The sequence below is a fragment of the Corapipo altera genome, unplaced genomic scaffold (genome assembly GCF_003945725.1).
Source record: "Corapipo altera isolate COAL_440 unplaced genomic scaffold, ASM394572v1 56, whole genome shotgun sequence".
NCBI classification, from domain to species: Eukaryota; Metazoa; Chordata; class Aves; order Passeriformes; family Pipridae; genus Corapipo; species Corapipo altera.
Genome location: NW_020884896.1, coordinates 5,201,051 through 5,217,338, shown reverse-complemented (window position 1 = coordinate 5,217,338; position 16,288 = coordinate 5,201,051). Strand labels below are relative to the sequence as shown.

Sequence of the window (16,288 nt, the reverse complement as noted above, 5' to 3'; positions counted from 1 at the left end):
CACAGTGGGGTGTGTGCGTTGGATGAGGCACCCACAGTTTAAGCCTACAGTGTCCACATGGCTGGAGGCTGGACGCTGCTATCCACAGACATCTCCCCCAGTGGGGACAGCAAGATGCCATCTCTGGGGACAGCTATCTGCCCTGGTCTGGGGGAACCGGTGGCCTGCATCTTGCCTGTAGTGCTGGCATAGGGCACCCCAGCTTCTGGAAGGAGACTGGGGTAGTCCCCATGCAGGCTGGCGCTCTGGGGGTTCCTTGTCCCTCCTTTGTCCCCCTTCTGTCCCTCCAGGACACCTCCATGCTGCTCAACTGCTGCTGCCCCGTTCCCACAGCAGGACTGCACTGCCCCCATTGCTCCCCAGGGAATATGCCCATCACCTTGGTGTCCAGACAGGCCCTGAGCTGCTTGTTTGCTCTGGCTTGGGGACAGGGCCATTTCCCAGTTGCCCTGCATCTTGTGCTTGCTGAGATTTCTTCTTTCCATGGTGTGGCAAGGAGCTGGCCATGCTCTGGCTGGGAACCAGCAGCCTGAGGCCAGCCAGCATCATCCCGGGAGCACAGCAAGCCCTGTGCATTCACCCTCTGCCAGGGCACCAGGGACATGAGGAGACCCCTCTCTGTCTTGCCCACATTGGCCTGGTCCCATGCTCAGAAATAAGTGCTCAGGACAGCCTCAAACCGAAAAGTCATTTTATTGGTACCATACATGACTCATAAATGGCACAAACTATGGAGGGGAGGAAGAAAAAAAACCCAAAAAAACAAAAGCAAAAAAAAAAACCCCCAAAAACCAACCAACCAACCAACCAAAAAAACCAAAAAACAAACAAACAAAAGAAACAAAAAGGCATTACAGTGTGCCTGGGGCAGCGAGGGCTCCACACCCTCCACGGCAGCCCTGTGGCATGGTGCGGAGAATCGTACCTTAATTGCAACTCATTCAGAGCCCCGCTCCCTTCCTGCCACACCAGGCTCCCACCCTGGGATCCTACCCCCACCTGCAAAGGGGCTGTGGGGACCCCTGTGCCTGCAGCTGTGGGTCTGACCGGCCAAGCCCTCTGCCTCCAGTCTGCCCATGGAAGGGCCCAGGAGCCGACACAAGCATCTCTCCAGATATTTTCAGCTTGACCAGGGCTGACTCAAAGGACTCCCATCTCCCTGCCCAACCCCAGGGACAGCAGAAGGAGGGGACACACAGGTTGGCCCCCATCCTGTCTCAGCAACCCCTGCACTCTCAGCTGTGAGTGGGCAAGGCACGGGTCCCGCAGCACCCCTGCTGCAGCCAGAGCCCCCGGGCAGGGACAGCCCCTCAGCGACACCTGCCAACCCCCCACCCCACGAGGCAGAGGGACATGGTCTGTGGGACCCCTGGCAGGGAGCTGGGGGAGGGGCAGTGGAGACAATGGGGTGCACCACCCTATCCCCCAAACTTCAGGGCTGCTCTGCCTGCCCTGGGCTTCCTTACACATGCAGACAGACACACAAACCTCTCTCACACACACTCTCACACACACATACCCCCCCCACTAGGGCAGTCCCCCCACTAGGGCAGTCCCCCCACCCTGGCCACCCCCATGGCAGCACTTGCTGCAACCCCACCTTGGGACATGCCAGGGGGCCCCCATGGGCAGCCCAGACTCCCATCTCACCCCAAAACCTCCCTCCAAGGCTGCTGGGGTGAACTGGTTAGCACAAACACCCTCCCCCGGCACCTCCCATCTTCTCCTTGGAAGAAGCCTTGGAAGGGTTTATTTTTTTTCTTTTTTCTTTTTTTAAACCAAAAAAAACCCCCAAAATTATTATTTTTCTCATCGTTTCCCCTAACATCAATGGAGGCACCTGCTCTAGTGATAACACATTGAAAGAACAGTATCGTACACACTGTCTACAGCGCGGAAATGTACAAGCACGAGGTACACGAACCCGAGGGGGGGAGTGGGGACAACAGCACACAAGATTTACATTGAGGAGGGAGGCGGGGGGCTGATCCCCCCGACCCCTGGAGGGATTAGAAAGGAAGTCTGCAAAGTCTCTCCTTGGTTTGAAGCTCTCTGAACTGGATATAAAATGAGACTTCCAAGAGAAGAAGCCTGTACAAAAGTCAGGACAGGGTGAGAGGGCTCAGGACAGGGAGGGGGGAACCGGCAAGGGGGCTGAGGGGGGCTTTTCCCATTTTTTTTTCTTTTTTTTTAAACTTACAATTTTAATAATATTATTTTTTTTCTTAAAAAAAGACAAAAGTAGGAGGTACCAGGAGCCAGGGTTTGCAAAGGGGCCCCAGGCGGACTCACGCAGGGTGGAGGGAAACACAGGGGCTGCAGGCAGGGAGCAAGGGCACTGGCTGCTCCAGCAGAGCTGCAGGTCCTCTGTGTCCCCCTAGGCCCCCCCCCACACATTTCCTATATACAGAGTCCCCCCATGGCCACACTGCGCTTTCGCTCCGGGGAGCAAGGGGAAGGGGAGGGTGCAGGAGAGCGGGGAAATATGATGGGGCCCTATCCTCAACACCACCCCAGCGCTGCAGGATCTGACCCCAGCCGGAGGAGGCTCTGTGGCAGAACCTGAGGTATGAGGACAGCTTTCCATCACTGCCTCCCCCACCCAGACCCAGTTTGGACTGGGGATATGCAACCCTCCTGCAGGTGGCTGTTCAGGAAACACCAGCCATAGGACCCAGGGAGAAGGAGGGTCTCAGGGCTGTACCAAACCCCAACATGTGGCATCTGGTAACGCCAGCTGCTGCCAACACCTCCCTCCTAATTCCCCCCACTCAGCAGGGAGGGGTTGGGCACATCGGGGCAGGGGTGAGAAGCTCTCTGGGCAAGAAGCAGGGAGGAAGAGAGAAGGGGAAATAACGAAGCTATGGCCCCGGAATCCCACCCCTGCCCTGGGGTCCATTGCAGAGGCAGGCATGGGGGTGTGGGGAGGTGGCAGGGGGAGAGGGCTGGGGGCTGCCTGCCTGGCATGCGTCCCAGGCCATGCACCCCATCATCCTCGCGGCGCCGGTGTGCCCCCGGGACCTCGCCGCTTCCCAGTCACTCTCCGTTGCAAATGTACAGGTAGATTGGTTGGGACTGAGTCCACGGGGCGGCGGGGGGGCCGTTACTGCGACGCCTGTGACGTGGGGTTCTCTGACTTGCTCTCCTGGCTGGAGGGCGGTTTGCTGTTCCAGGGGCTGTTGGCCCCCAGCGCCGGTGAGTTGTTGAAGCTGTCCTCGTCGTCGATGCCGTTGGCGGCGTCAAACTGTGTGTTCTCCAGCCGGGTGATGAGCCGCTCGTCCTCGTCCCCAAACTCCCCCCCCATCAGCGTGGGCTCGCCTACCACCATCACATCCTGAAAGGGGAGACGGTCCCGAAACATAATCGAGGTGGGGGGAGCCTGGGCCGCCAATCTCACCCTCAACACTGCAGCCCCTTTCCCCAGCTGCAGGGCCACTTCCTCGTCTCCACCACAGGTCCCAAGCTCGGGCACTGTGTGGAATAACACATCCTCACTCCCTTGCAGGAGCTCAAAGGAGCTAAGGAAGGCTGCTGGGACACCCATTGCTTCTTCTTCCCATCACATGGAAAGAGCCGGGGGTGCTTGGACAGGCAGTCCCTGGGGGTCTCCCCTTAGCAACTCCCAGGGGCTGGGGCAGAGAACCCTCCCCTCCATCCCCGGGGGGGAAGAGAGAATGGAAACGGGATGCTTACAGGTACCTGACTGGACAGGGCAAAGGTGCTGGCTGGGCTCTTCTTTTTGCTGTTGCTGTTGTTGGTGTTTCCCCCGCCGGAGCTCATGGTGCTGCCCCCTGACATCTTCCTTTTCCGGCGCTTGCTGGGCTGCTGCCGTGCTGGCTCCGCTGGTGGAGGATGGAGACATACACGGTCAGTACCAAACCCTTTTCTGCAAACCCCACCTCTGCAAGGACCACATTACCCCCCCTGGCAGCATCACCACCCTACTCGCCTCCACAGCTCTGCTGTCCCCCTGGTGCAGGGGACAGGAGAGGCAACAGGAAAATCTCCATCCCTGCTTTGCTTTCCACAAACAGCTGGCAGCCCCCAGGCAGGAAGCACTGGCTGCCCGCAGCCCTGCTCTGCCCCAGTGGGCAGGCAGGCCAACTAAGAAGGAAGCCAGCTGCCTAGCTTACCACCCCCAGCCTCACAAAGTGAGGCCAAGAACAGCTCTGGGGCTGGGAGAAGTCTGTGCCAAGGGCAGGGCCTGAGCAGGAAGCCCCAGAGACCCAAAGGCAGCACAGCAGGCAGTGTGAGACTCACCAGGCGGAGCGACCATCCGCTGCCACTTCTGGAAGAGGCAAGTCTTGAGGCAGTCCCGGGGACTGAGGCTGTAGGTCTTGTGCCGTGACATGAGCTCCTGCATTGGTTCTAGGATTACACAGAGCTGCAGGGAGCAGACAGACATGGGGTTAGATCGCAATGCTCTGAGCCCCAGCAAAAACCCCTCTGTTAGCCAGCCATCTACACTGCACCAACCCAAGCCACGCTGGGAGCTTGTGGGATCCGGCAGACCCACTGCCCCACAATTCTCTGCAGCCCCCCTGCAAGACCCCTTTTTCAAAGTCTGCCTTGCTGTCTCCCCATACCCCGGGGCAGCCAAGAGCTGCATCCCCTCCTCTTCTGGCATACTTACTCGGAGGTAGTTGAGTGTGGAGTTTGAGAGCCCACAGCGTGTGATGTTCTTGGATAACTGGTCCAGCATCTGGGGATCCTGTGCCTAGGAGCAAGAGAGACAGATGGCTGAGCTGCATCCAGACTGGGAAGGGCCCTCATGTGCCCTGATCTGCAATGGAGGGACTGGGTTGAGGTCCCTCCAACCTGCACAGCACCCCGAGTAGCTCAGCAGCCCTGCGTCACTTGTGCCTGGGGGAGCTCCTGGAGCTGTACTCACATGCATGGCAAGGATGCTGCGGGGGATGAGCTCTCGATGCTGGCGGATGCTGAAATGCCACGTCTTTATCCTCATCATGTCATCAAACATGAACTCCAGGTAGAGCCGCCCCTCCACACACACCTGGACAGGGCACACGGTCAGGCACAGGCTGCTCCAGCCTCCCCCAGCCCAGATCCCCTGGGCGCTCATTGCTGCATACTGGACACCCTCCCAGTGGCTTGCCTCTGCCTCCCAGGAGACTGAGCACAAGCCAAACCCACGAGCCCACAACGCATGGCCCTGTGGGACCACAGCCACCAAGAGGGCACACAAAAGCAAGATGTGAGGGGCAGCAGAAGCTGTAGGCACAGCCAGTACCTGGGTGAACATGGGCTTGCCGTGCTGAGTGACCATGGTGCACTGGTCACAGTCCAGTGAAACAAAGTTGTTGTGGAAGGACTCCTTGGGGTGCTTGAGCACGTAGTAGAGCTCTGTGGCCCCCCCTTCAAAGATGCTGCGGAAGTAACGGGGAATCAAAGTCCGGCCGATCGCTGGAGCAGAAGGAAAATAAGGTCAGTAAACCTGGCTCACCCAGATGTGCCTTGGGACATACATGAAGACGTTCTTCTCATCCCTGCTGGCTGAAGACCACCAACCTCCAACACCCTGCCCACATCCCCCTGAGCACACAACTCTCTCCTGACAGAGGGCAATGCCCTGAGGAAGGAGGGCTCAAGCTGGTACTCACTGTATCTCTTTGGTCCATCCTCCAAGCAGAAAGTGATTGTTAACATGGCGTCATCCTCAAAGAACTCCGTGGTGAAGGCGTCCCACCACAGATTGTCACATTCCTGAGGATAGTGGAGAGACACTTAGTTTATGGGGAGGAGAGATAGACAGACAGACAGACAGCCATTGGCTGCCAAGCACAGCAGCCACGCGCTCAGCCCGTGGAGGGCTGTGCTCCAATCTGAGTGCTTGGAGATGGGGTTAATAAGTCCTTATGGGACAAGGTGCTTGGGGACCTCCACAGTGGGACAGGACCCTGCGGCCAAGGAGAATCCTCCTATTGCCAAGGCAGCTCAGGAGGGCAGGCAGCACAGAGGACCCCACCCTCAAAACACACCTAGAAGCATCCTCCAACCCCTGTCTGCCCCTTGCTGCCCCAGTTCTCTACCTCTGTCCAGTTCTGCAGCCGCTTGTTGAGCTCAAATATCCTGTAGTCGGTCTGGTTCCCGTACGGCGTGTGCCTCCTGCCCAGAGAGCACAGGAAGCCATCAGAGGGGAAGGCAGCCACAGGGTGGGGAGGGGTCCTGAGCCATGGTGGGGGTACACACAGCCTCTCCAGGGCTGGCAGAGTCTGAGCAATCCCCCCACAAGTCCCAGTCAGCAGCGTGCTGGCCCTGCTCAGGCACACCCACCACGGGCACAAGTTCCCCTCCCAGCTGGCTCCCCTTCAGCTCCCCATGCTTACCCGATTCCAGGCTCCAGGTACGTCGGTGGGTACATAGGAGTAGGTCTAGGGGTAGAAAGAGATGCAGGCAGGTCAGTCCTAGTGGGGATCTCCCACCACAGCTCCCTCTTCCCTGGCTACAGCAGCAGGTGGTCAGGCTCGCTGGAGGCGAGACCCCACACACGGTGCAGGCTGCACCCTGGCTACCACATGTGACAACCCCATGGGGCATCCCGTACCCCAAAACTGGGCTCTGATCTCACATCACTGGCTGCTTCACCCCTGGGACCTGGCCCACTGCTCCCTGGGGATGTGCCCAACTCCTCTGCAACTGGGACTGGTGCCAGGCAGGAGAAACTGGAGAAGAGGTTGCTGTGGGAGGAGTTGGGAGTGCTCCCTGTCCAGAGTCACCCCAGGGGCTTGGCCTGGAAAAGGGCTTGGAGAGCCCAGAGCTCAGGACCTAGGGGCTTCCTTCATTCCAAATATCACTCTTTTACAACCCAGTACCACCCAACCCCTTCTCTGCCGCTGTGCTAATTGAACTCCAGCACCCCACTTTCTGCATGCTGCTGGGAAGCATAACAGAGACCCTGGGGTGCAGACTGCAAAGCATCCCTAACCTTGCAGACCCCTCCCAGGGCCCCAGCTCACCCCACATCTCGATCCAGCATGGTGCCCGGGTGGAAAGGGGGGAAGGCGTTGCCGTTCGGGGGCTCCTTTGGCGAGTACAGCTTGAATGACTTAGAGGAGCAGCCTGTAAAGAGAGGGGACACGAGTCAGTCAGGGGCACCCTGTGAGGACAGACACCATGCTGCTGCTGTGAGGAGGAAGAAGGATGCAGGACCAGCCAAAAACCCGTTACCACAGTCTCATCCCTCCACTGCTCCCCCCAGTGTCAGCCCAGCACCTTCACTCCACACACAGCTCCAGGCCTCCCCTGTGCAGGATGTGACTCACAGGGTCACAGCTGAACTCAGGATCAGCAGGGCCCGGCCCCATGCAAGGGGTTTGCCACTGGTGCCCAGAGTTTGTCAGTTCTCAGCTGGCCAGGCTCTGGGGACGTGCCCAAGGGGGACAATCCAGCTGGTAAGCCAGAGGAGGGGCTAGCTGGACCCTATCCTCCCCATAGCCCTCCCTCGCACGCTGCTCCTAATCCCACCAACCGACCCGGGAATCACACGGGATCTTTTCGCTGACCTTTCTATCGTCATGGTGACGGGTGAATAATCACCCGGAGGCATGGATGGCAGGTCCCCAGGCAGCCACCATCTGCCGCTCAGGCAGACCAGTGGCCACCCAGCTCTAGGCGGACAGAGAGATTCCACACGCCAGCCCCCAGCTGTGATCAAAACACCCCAGAGCCTCATGCCCACTGCAACACCAGGGCGAAGGACAAGGAGCCCATGGAGGGCCGTGGGGTGTGATGGGGTCTGCAATGGAGCACACAACGTGTGCAAACCAGCACACATCCCTGAAAGCAACCTGCAGACACCTCTCCCCCAGCCTGCCAATGGGAGACAGGGATGCCTATTGAATCCAGCCATGCTGGGCACATCCAGGCTCCCAAGAGGCAGCAGGGAGCTCCCACAGTCACTAGCCCCCTCCCACTGCAGGGGCAGGTTCCTGGGAGCTGCAGCTGCCAGCACCCCTCCCGAGGCCCGCGGGAGCCCCGGCACACCCCACGGCTGGCAGGACCCAGCACGCTGTGCCCAGGCGCTGCCGAGGCACGCGGCTCCCTCCCGGCAGGCAGGCGGGCAGACAGGCTGACCTGGATGGGGTGCAGCAGTGGGCGAGCTGCCAGGCAGCTCCGGCTCCACCGGCTCAGCCGGCCCCGCTGCACACGGGCACGTCTCCCCCTGCCCCGCTGCAGGCAGGGGCCCTGAAGCCAGCCACATCAGGGCCAAGGCGGGATCCCCATCGGTGCCCGCCCGCACACGGCCCTGGGACGGGCACTTCCCAACGCCCACAAACTGCCAGGATTGCCAGCCGGTACTGGAGAAAGCAAGCCCAGCAGTGGAGGGAAGTGTCCTGGAGGCACCAGGCACACTGCTGCCCATCTGGGCTCTGACGTACAGCTAGGCTGTGGGGAACAGTGCAGGGACAGGATCAGAGCAGCAGTTCAATTGTGATGGGTACAGGAGGGGAGCAAAAAGCACCAAGGTCAAGGAAAGCGATGCCATCAGCACCAGAACCCAAGATGTCCACCTTGTTGCAATCCATTAGCCAACACAGAAGAATGACCAGGGCATCACCTTCACCCCCGTAAAGCCTCCTGGGACCCCAAGTCAGCAGTCACAGGGATTGCACACACTGCTGAGCAAGCAAGGGCTGGTCAAAAATAGAGGGGGTCCCCTCCTCGGCATTAAATTCAACTTGCAACAGGGGAAAGCTGCGTTTTACTCCTCGATTCTTGTTTTCTTGGGGCCTTTTCACCATGTTTCCCAGTAGCAGCTGAATCCAGCCTCTCTCCAGCACCCACCAGGATGCACCAGTCCCACGGGGCTGGAGCCAGCCCAGCCACTCAGACATGGCTCACAGCTCCAGCTCCTGCCCGCCTGCAGTGAGGATAACTGGGGCACGGCACAATTTCTCATACAGCTGCTAACAATGTCGGCCCCTTGCTCTTACCTAATGTTTTCATAGATATAAAAATTTTTAAAAGGGAGATCAGTGCTGGTTGGTCAGTGCTGTGAGAAAATTTTTACTTTCCGCTTTATCCACATCAACTTGTACCTAATGGAAATGATAATTCAACCCAAACTGCACTAGAAACAGAGCATTTCCATTTCCTCCACATTTTTGTTAAACAACACGACATCAAAGTTACTTGATGCTTAGGAAACTACCCAAAAGTGTGTCTTCTGCTGAAAATGAACCAATTCATTAGGCAGAGACAGCAGTGGCTGGAGAACTGTTTGTTTCTGGTCGCCCTGTCCTTGGGGAGGAGAAAAAAATTGGACCCAGCAGGTCTCATCCTTCAATTCTTTGTTTTTATTCACCGATGAGAGATGAGAGGATTAAGTCCCTGAGGCTTCTTGCTGTCCTCAGTCCCCACCTTTTTTCTCAGGGTGCAGGAAGGTCTCCTGGGGTGGGGAGACTAGAGAGACACATCTCCATTTGTTCTGCTTCTCCTGCTCTTCCCTAGCTCCCTGCTCCTGGAGTGGGACAGTAGATAAGCCAGGCCGCCACTCCTACCCAAGCATCCATTTCCATCCTGGGCCTTCCCCAGCAGGTTAATATGGACATGACCTGCTTTTGCAACTCCACTGAGTGACCTGTCTCAGGATCTAGAGGAATGGAAAGGAGTCTGTGACCTCAGCACCACTGGCATCTTGACCAAGTGTTATTTTTAATGCAGTGTAAAATATGTCACTGGATTCGGTGGTTTAAAACAATGCTAACAACAGCTTTAGGATTTGATACAGGCTGTCCAAATTCTACATTTACTGTAGACACACTATACACTTTACATGAAATAACAATTACTTTAAAGCAGCAGCAAAACAACTTTTACTCACACAAGGGTCAAGCCGCCTGGTCTGGAGATCCCTCCATCACCACCTCTCCCCTTTATGCTGCTCCAGCTGCCTGTAAGCCCTGTCCAGCTGGATGAAACGACCCAGAGCTCCACGATATGGCCCTTCCCAAGTCAAGCCCAGTGTCTGACCCCAGCTGGCATTTCTGCATGACCCTGCTCTGGCTCCTACTTTGAGCACAGAGGATTTGGGCAGGCTTGATGCAAACAGGGATGCTGCCCGGTGGCTGAGAATGTGATGCCCCTGTGGACTCTGAACCAATAGCAGATGCTTCCCGTGGCTATCCCTCAGTGCTAGCCCAGCACTGCAAAAACGTTCAGCAAGGGGAAGAATCAGGCTGATGCTGCAGCTGGTGAGCTTCTGGCCCAGGCAGGTCTGGGCAAACAGCACAGTGCCTGTGGCCAGGTGGGCGGCCTCACGGCTCCTCCTCAGCGTGGAGGTGCGGGAGAAGGGAACCCCGTGAAGGGATGTCCCGCCTCAGCATCCTCTGACAAGGCCAGGTCCACAGCCATGGGCAGGACGGACCTGCCACAAAAGCTTGGGTAAGTAAACAGCTCCAGGCAGGCGGGCACCCAGGGAAGGGAAGGCATTACTCACATACGGCCCAGCACTGCCCAACCCTCCACATGCCTTCTCCTCTGTGTTCCCTGCCTGTGAGCTATCAGCCCCATGGGGAAGGCTCTTCTAGTGCACTGTCTGGTGGGTTTGCTGGAGCAGGAATGACTGAAACCCTAACCAAGCTCCCAGAGCTGGGGAACATCAGGATTCCCAAAGCACCAGAAGCACACTGGGCACCTTGCAGAGCCAACATAGACAGGAGACAGTAGGACACGATAAGCCGAGACCAGTGCCAGCTACCTGCCTGGGCAGGGGACATGCAGAGCAAGAAGAAAAGCCCCTGCTTGGACTCTCCTCACTTCAGCTCACCTGTAAAGAGCAAAGAACTGCTGAGGACAAAGGCAAAGAAGCATCAACATCTCACTCCTACACCTGTGGCCATCGGTAGGAATCAGTGCACCCCATCCCAGAGAGGAGCAATCCCCAGCCCGGCAGCCAGTGCTGCTCTGTGCAAGCAGCAAAGCTCAGCAACAAGGCAGAGGCTAAAAACGTAAATGATAAAAATAAATGAAGCAGGGCTTGAAAGGGGCCACAGGGTTACAGCTCAGCCAAGGAGCATCCTGCTCCTCCCAGTAGTCCGGGAAGAAGAGAGGCCAGCCTTCGCTAAAGGCAGCCAGTGCTTCCCAGCATGCTCTGTGCCTGCTTCCTGGCTGCCTAACGAGGCTTTAAAGTGTAAATAGCGGCATTGTTTCACAGGGCTGCCTCGCTGGGGTGTGGGAGCTGTGATAGTGGCAAGAAACATCTTCCCAGCCCAGTCCCGCTGGCATGGCTGGTGGGAGGGTGCTATCCAGGAAGCTGCTATCTGGGGCTGGGTGCAGGGCAGCGACTCAAATAATTCACATGGTTCACCCGGTGACAGTGCCTGGTGTCCAGGAAGTTGGCAAGGCTGGGAGGCAAACACGGAGAAGTATTCAGAGTGACTGGGACAGGCAGAGGCACCTGGTCTGCCCCCACAAGCCTGCCTTCACCTCTTCTTTCTCCTCTTCTCTGGAGCAGAGGGAATGGAGCAAAGCCAATTGCAAATCCCAATGTTGTTATTAAACACACGGGAACCCAGGCAGCACACACAGAGGCATGACCTGAGACATTATCAGTGACAATCTCAACTTGCAGCAACCCCATTTGCTTTGAAAATGCAGAACTGATGCAGCTGAAGCTCCCAGGAGGCCGGGCTGCGTAGGGAAGAGGAGATGCCACTTTTGGAGAGGACCATGTGCCATGGACTCAGCGGCATCCAGAGTTTGAACCCGGCCAGCACATCGCCTGGCCCTGACCCGTACAGAGGCAAAACCTGCATCGCCACCTGCCCTGCTGTGTGCAGGGATTACCCTCTCACTTTTCCCAAGCTACATATCTGAGTCAGCCATGGAGCTTATCTGGACCACAAGCTGCCTCCCCGCCCGTACCACATGGCCGTGCACAGTGTCCTAGCTCCGGGTCACATCCTACAGTGTTAGTGCAAAAGTCCCCCATGGCAGCACACAAAGCACCTGGACTCAATGGTGTTCCTCTCTGTAGGCTGCCTCACAAACTCGGGGGAACAGCCAGAGAAGGGATAATTACCTGCAGCTAGTTATTACAAAGTGGCAATGTTGATGCAGGCTGCGAGGCAGCATTATCTGAAAAGCACCAGTTGAGAAGAACCTGGCCAGGATGTGGATTTATAGGTCAAAGCTCAGAGTAGTCCCACAGCCCCAGCTCTGCTGGAGTCTCCCAGGAAGGCATCCTGCAGAGCTGGGTACTCAGCCGGGGCCCTGGAGGACCGCACTGCCCTGCAGCACACTAGGGATGGCAGGAGTCTCCCCTTTCCCATTTTGTCCCTCAGATGATTCAGATATGTAGACGGGGAATTCTCCAGGAGGGAAAAAGGGAGAAGAGCACGCCCTGCCAATTGCAAAACAGCCAGAAAATTGAATCACGTCCAAGGCTGCAAGCCCCAGATGCAATCCCACAGATAACCCAGTTTCAGCTCCTCTACTATCAACTTACCACGAGGCAGTCATTTCCTGCAACTCTCAGGGAAATATCCCACTGTCCCTAATTACTCCTTTCTGTTCACTGTCTCAAAGACGATCCATAATCAAACGCTGCCGGTTTCAGCCTCAGGAACGCACCTTTCACATTTTCAGCCACTTTCCCTCTCACCCAGACCCCTGCACCCTGGGGCCCTGCCATCATGCAGTGACGGGGCTCCCATCCCTCACCGTGCATCGGCACAGCATCGGCACACAAACGAACAACATGGTGTGGGAACTGTGGGGCTGGAAAAAAATCCTGTTGGCATCCCATGAATAAAAGCCTCCAGACAAACTAGGGTTTTCATCATCCAAGGTTTTCTAGGCTCTGCAGCAGCACAGAAAAATTCAGAGTCATAGGTAACCATGTCAGTGGCCTCACAGAACATCTCTGCTCCCAGCTCCTTGCCCACCATGCACACGGTGGAGCAAAACTACACAGCTCTACATGGGATTCTGGGCTTGCTGCTCGGAGTAGCCCTCTACAGGGACAGAATCTGCCCAGGAGAGCTGGAGCCAAGAGCCACCGTGTGGGGAAGTGGCAGCAAGAGGCTGAGGTCTGCCCTATGCCGACAGAGGGGGCTCCATACTGATCCCCCAGCCAGGCAAGACTGCCAATTGCCGCTGCCTCGGAGCGCAGGAGGCTGTCAGCCCCCACGTGGCACATGGAGATTTGCGATCCCGGGATGCAACACTCCACCTCTCTCCCCGCCGCTGCCATCGGCGCCGAACGCTGCACGCTGGGACGCGTAGTCTCCGGAGACAGCAGCCCCGCCGCCGACAGCCGCCTTGCTCCATGTTGCCTCCTAGGTGGAGCCCCGCAGCCCTGGCAGCCGGCCAGGAGCCCGCTCCAGAGGGGGTAAAAAAGCTGGATAACTCCTGCCGCGAGGATCCAGCTGGCCACGCTGGGGTGGCGTGAGCCCGGGGGCAAACCACGATGCTGGGGTTGCAGTGGCTGCCCCAAGGTCTATATCACTCACAGATGCCCAGGGAGGGAAGGCACAGTGAGAGTACAGTGGGAACCTGCCCAGTGCAGCTCCCAAGGCACCTCCATTGCCTCTTCGAGCTGCCAGGGCAAGCCTCTGCCCCCTGCTGAGGCTGAACTTCTCTCTCCTCAGGAGCAACGGGAGCAGCTGAGCAAGGTACTGGCCGGCTGCTGGCAGCACTGGGGACAGAGCAAATGCTCTGGTTGCTGGACTTGCACGACGCCGCTGCACTGGCAGCACGTGCTGCCACTGGCATCAGGGCTTTGGACAACCAGTGCAGGATGGGGCCAAAACCCCAGGGAGCGAAAGGACAGGGTTTGGCCAAGCACACCTTCTTGGTGCTCCTGAGGCACGAGCAACCCAGTCCCAGCACCACAATGCTGTAGAAACAATCTTTACCACTGCAGCACAGCCCCGGGGAAACCCTCTCACCCAAGCAACCTGGTTACAACTCCACCCGAAACAACAACCCACGGGGCAGCAAACCTCATCACAGCAAGCATCACAACCCACAAACACACATGCACATGGAGCAAACAACAGCAGGAGCATTCTGTCCCCAGGTCACTCAGAAGACAGGAGGTTTCCAAGAGAGAAGACCAGGAGAAGTGCTGTCCTGCTCTGCCACCGCACAGGACCTGGAGTTCATATTGTTTATGCAGACCTCAAGCTCACACGAGGGCAGAACTGCAAGCATGCAGAAGACTGGCACACTGAGAGAGACCACAAGGGTTGCTGCCACCCTGACAGCCATGGGACAGGGAAGGAGCCATGGGCCTGGGCTGGTCCACATCACCCTCTGTTGCTGCATACCAAGGGGCTGGGCAAGCTCGAGGATGCCAGCTATCACTCCTCTCTGAAAAACAGCTGAAAAAGGCTCCAGGTTCCCAGCCCAGAGCACCTTTGCTCCAAGTGAACTTCTGGGGCTTTTCACTGTCTTTTTTCTATTTCACATGGATTGTGACCTGCTGCTGGTGAGTGGAAAAGTCCCCATCAAAAGATACCAAAACCTTTGTATCACCAGACTTTCCAGCACCAGCCTGTCCCCCTTCGATCACAACTTTTTCTCTATGAAGTAACAAAACCTGCATGTTGCTCTGCTCAGCACTTATCTCCTCAGTCTTTAAGGGTTGTTCAGATCACAGACCTGGGATTTCTACAAAATCAGGAGCAGAAAGACCACATTCTGTTCTACTTCAGTGAAAACTACAATCCCCCAACAACGAAAACACTCCAAAACCTGAGGCTTTAAAGAAGGAACAAGGACACTGACGTTTACTCATACTTAAAACAGAAACAGTAAGAGCCGATACCTGACGAGCACTGGAGGAGTTGCTGCAAAACTGCTTGGACAAGGTGCTACTGAAAGCACGCAGAGAAAAACTGGGAAGACCCTGGGAAGGGGTGTTTGCTCCCACACCTACCTGGCCCACTGGGCACCCTCAAGCAGGCTCAGACTCTCCTGGTGAGAAGGAAGCAGGTGAAGGTTTGCAGCGTGGGATGGGTGCATGCTCCATGCCCCAGAAGGTGACTCCCAGTGGGACACCACTGCCTTGGAACTTTTTGCTCACACCTCACCCCAGGACCGGCTGACACCTCCAGTTTGGGCTCCTGCTGCAGCACTGGCTTTGGCAGAGGCAGGTTCCTGCCATGGTGCCTGGCCTCTGCCAGCCAGGGCTGCAGCGAGGTGATCGGGGCCTGCCCAAGCCAAGGGAGCCCCAGTAGTGCCACTCCTGGGTGCTTATCACCCATCCCAGGCGGGCTGGCAGGGACCACTGGAGGTCAGTGCCTGGGCAGCCACCAGAGATCAGGGTAGCCTACCACAGCAACTCTGCCGAGGGGGCTCCAGGGAAACACCCTGCTGGTAAAGACACCCCTCCACAGCGCTGGCATGCATGCTGATTCCTAAGCTGGAGCTGCTGAGTTTTCCCCATTCCCAAAGATGCTGCTCCCACCCCTAGCCTGGCCCCTGGCCTCCAGCTCTGGCTGCCCGGGGCTGAGCCAATGCTTTGTCTGCCAGGGAGGATGAGCCCCCTGTGCCCATGGCCCCCTGAGTCTGGACTGCCCGGGAGGGCAGCTCCTGCGAGAAGATGTGTGGCCCTCAGGCATTTGCACCCCTTGGACCTTCTATTCCCTTTGAGGCACCCATGGGAGGTTGGCGGGACCCTCTGAGCTGCGAGCAAGGATGAAGTTGCAGCAGGCAACGAGGTGTGGTGGGTGAGCAGCCCGTGGAGCCAGGCACTGTACCCGCAGCCCCCGTGACAGCCCACGCAGGGGGACGCGGGAGGACGTGGGGCAGCTGTCAAGGGGCTCGGGCAGGGGAAGGAGCCGAGGGAAGAACAAAGGGAGCTGCAGGCTGGGATGGAGCAGGGCACGGCGGGGCATGGGGGCTGCCAGCAGCACCCCACCGGGCTGGGGGTGCTGCTCCGAAAGCCAAGACCTGGTGGATGGAGAGGGGAGCCGGGCGGGGAGGGCACAGGCAGGTGGGGGGGCACAGGTAGGGGAGCTGGTGGGGAGGGAAGGAGCTGGGGAGGGCCAAAGATGCACAGAGCAGCTGGGGAGGGGTGAGAGACCGGAGAGCTGGGTAAGGATGGAAAGGGGAGCCGAGGAGGGAGAGGGAAACCAGGGACAGGGAGAGCCGGGCGGGGGGAGCAGAGGGCGGGCAAGGGGCTGCCGCGGGGACCCCGGGCCGTACGGGGGCCGGGCGGAGAGCGGCGGCGCGGTGCGGCCGCGCACAACTTCGCAGGCGCGGGGGCGGCGCGGGCGGGACCCCGGCCCTCACCTCCGCCGCCCGAGCGGGGCCGCCA

General features: G+C 58.0%; 1 protein-coding gene across 2 annotated transcripts in view; it reads right to left on the bottom strand.

Annotated features, from left to right (window-relative positions):
• Positions 1-676: 676 nt before the first annotated feature.
• The window catches only part of LDB1 (LIM domain binding 1), a 32,041-nt gene continuing 16,429 nt past the window's right edge, over positions 677-16,288 (bottom strand). The window contains exons 3-12 of one of the 2 annotated variants that reach the window (XM_027647936.1): positions 6,978-7,080; positions 6,348-6,392; positions 6,051-6,126; positions 5,622-5,724; positions 5,252-5,424; positions 4,892-5,014; positions 4,634-4,717; positions 4,261-4,384; positions 3,700-3,842; positions 677-3,334 (exon numbers count right to left, since the gene is read on the bottom strand). In XM_027647936.1, coding sequence (XP_027503737.1) covers positions 3,104-3,334; positions 3,700-3,842; positions 4,261-4,384; positions 4,634-4,717; positions 4,892-5,014; positions 5,252-5,424; positions 5,622-5,724; positions 6,051-6,126; positions 6,348-6,392; positions 6,978-7,080 — 1,205 coding nt within the window. In that variant the 3' untranslated portion in view covers positions 677-3,103. Of the gene's footprint in view, positions 3,335-3,693; positions 3,843-4,260; positions 4,385-4,633; positions 4,718-4,891; positions 5,015-5,251; positions 5,425-5,621; positions 5,725-6,050; positions 6,127-6,347; positions 6,393-6,977; positions 7,081-16,288 lie in introns of both variants that reach the window. The other variant, XM_027647935.1, reaches the window with a different exon arrangement.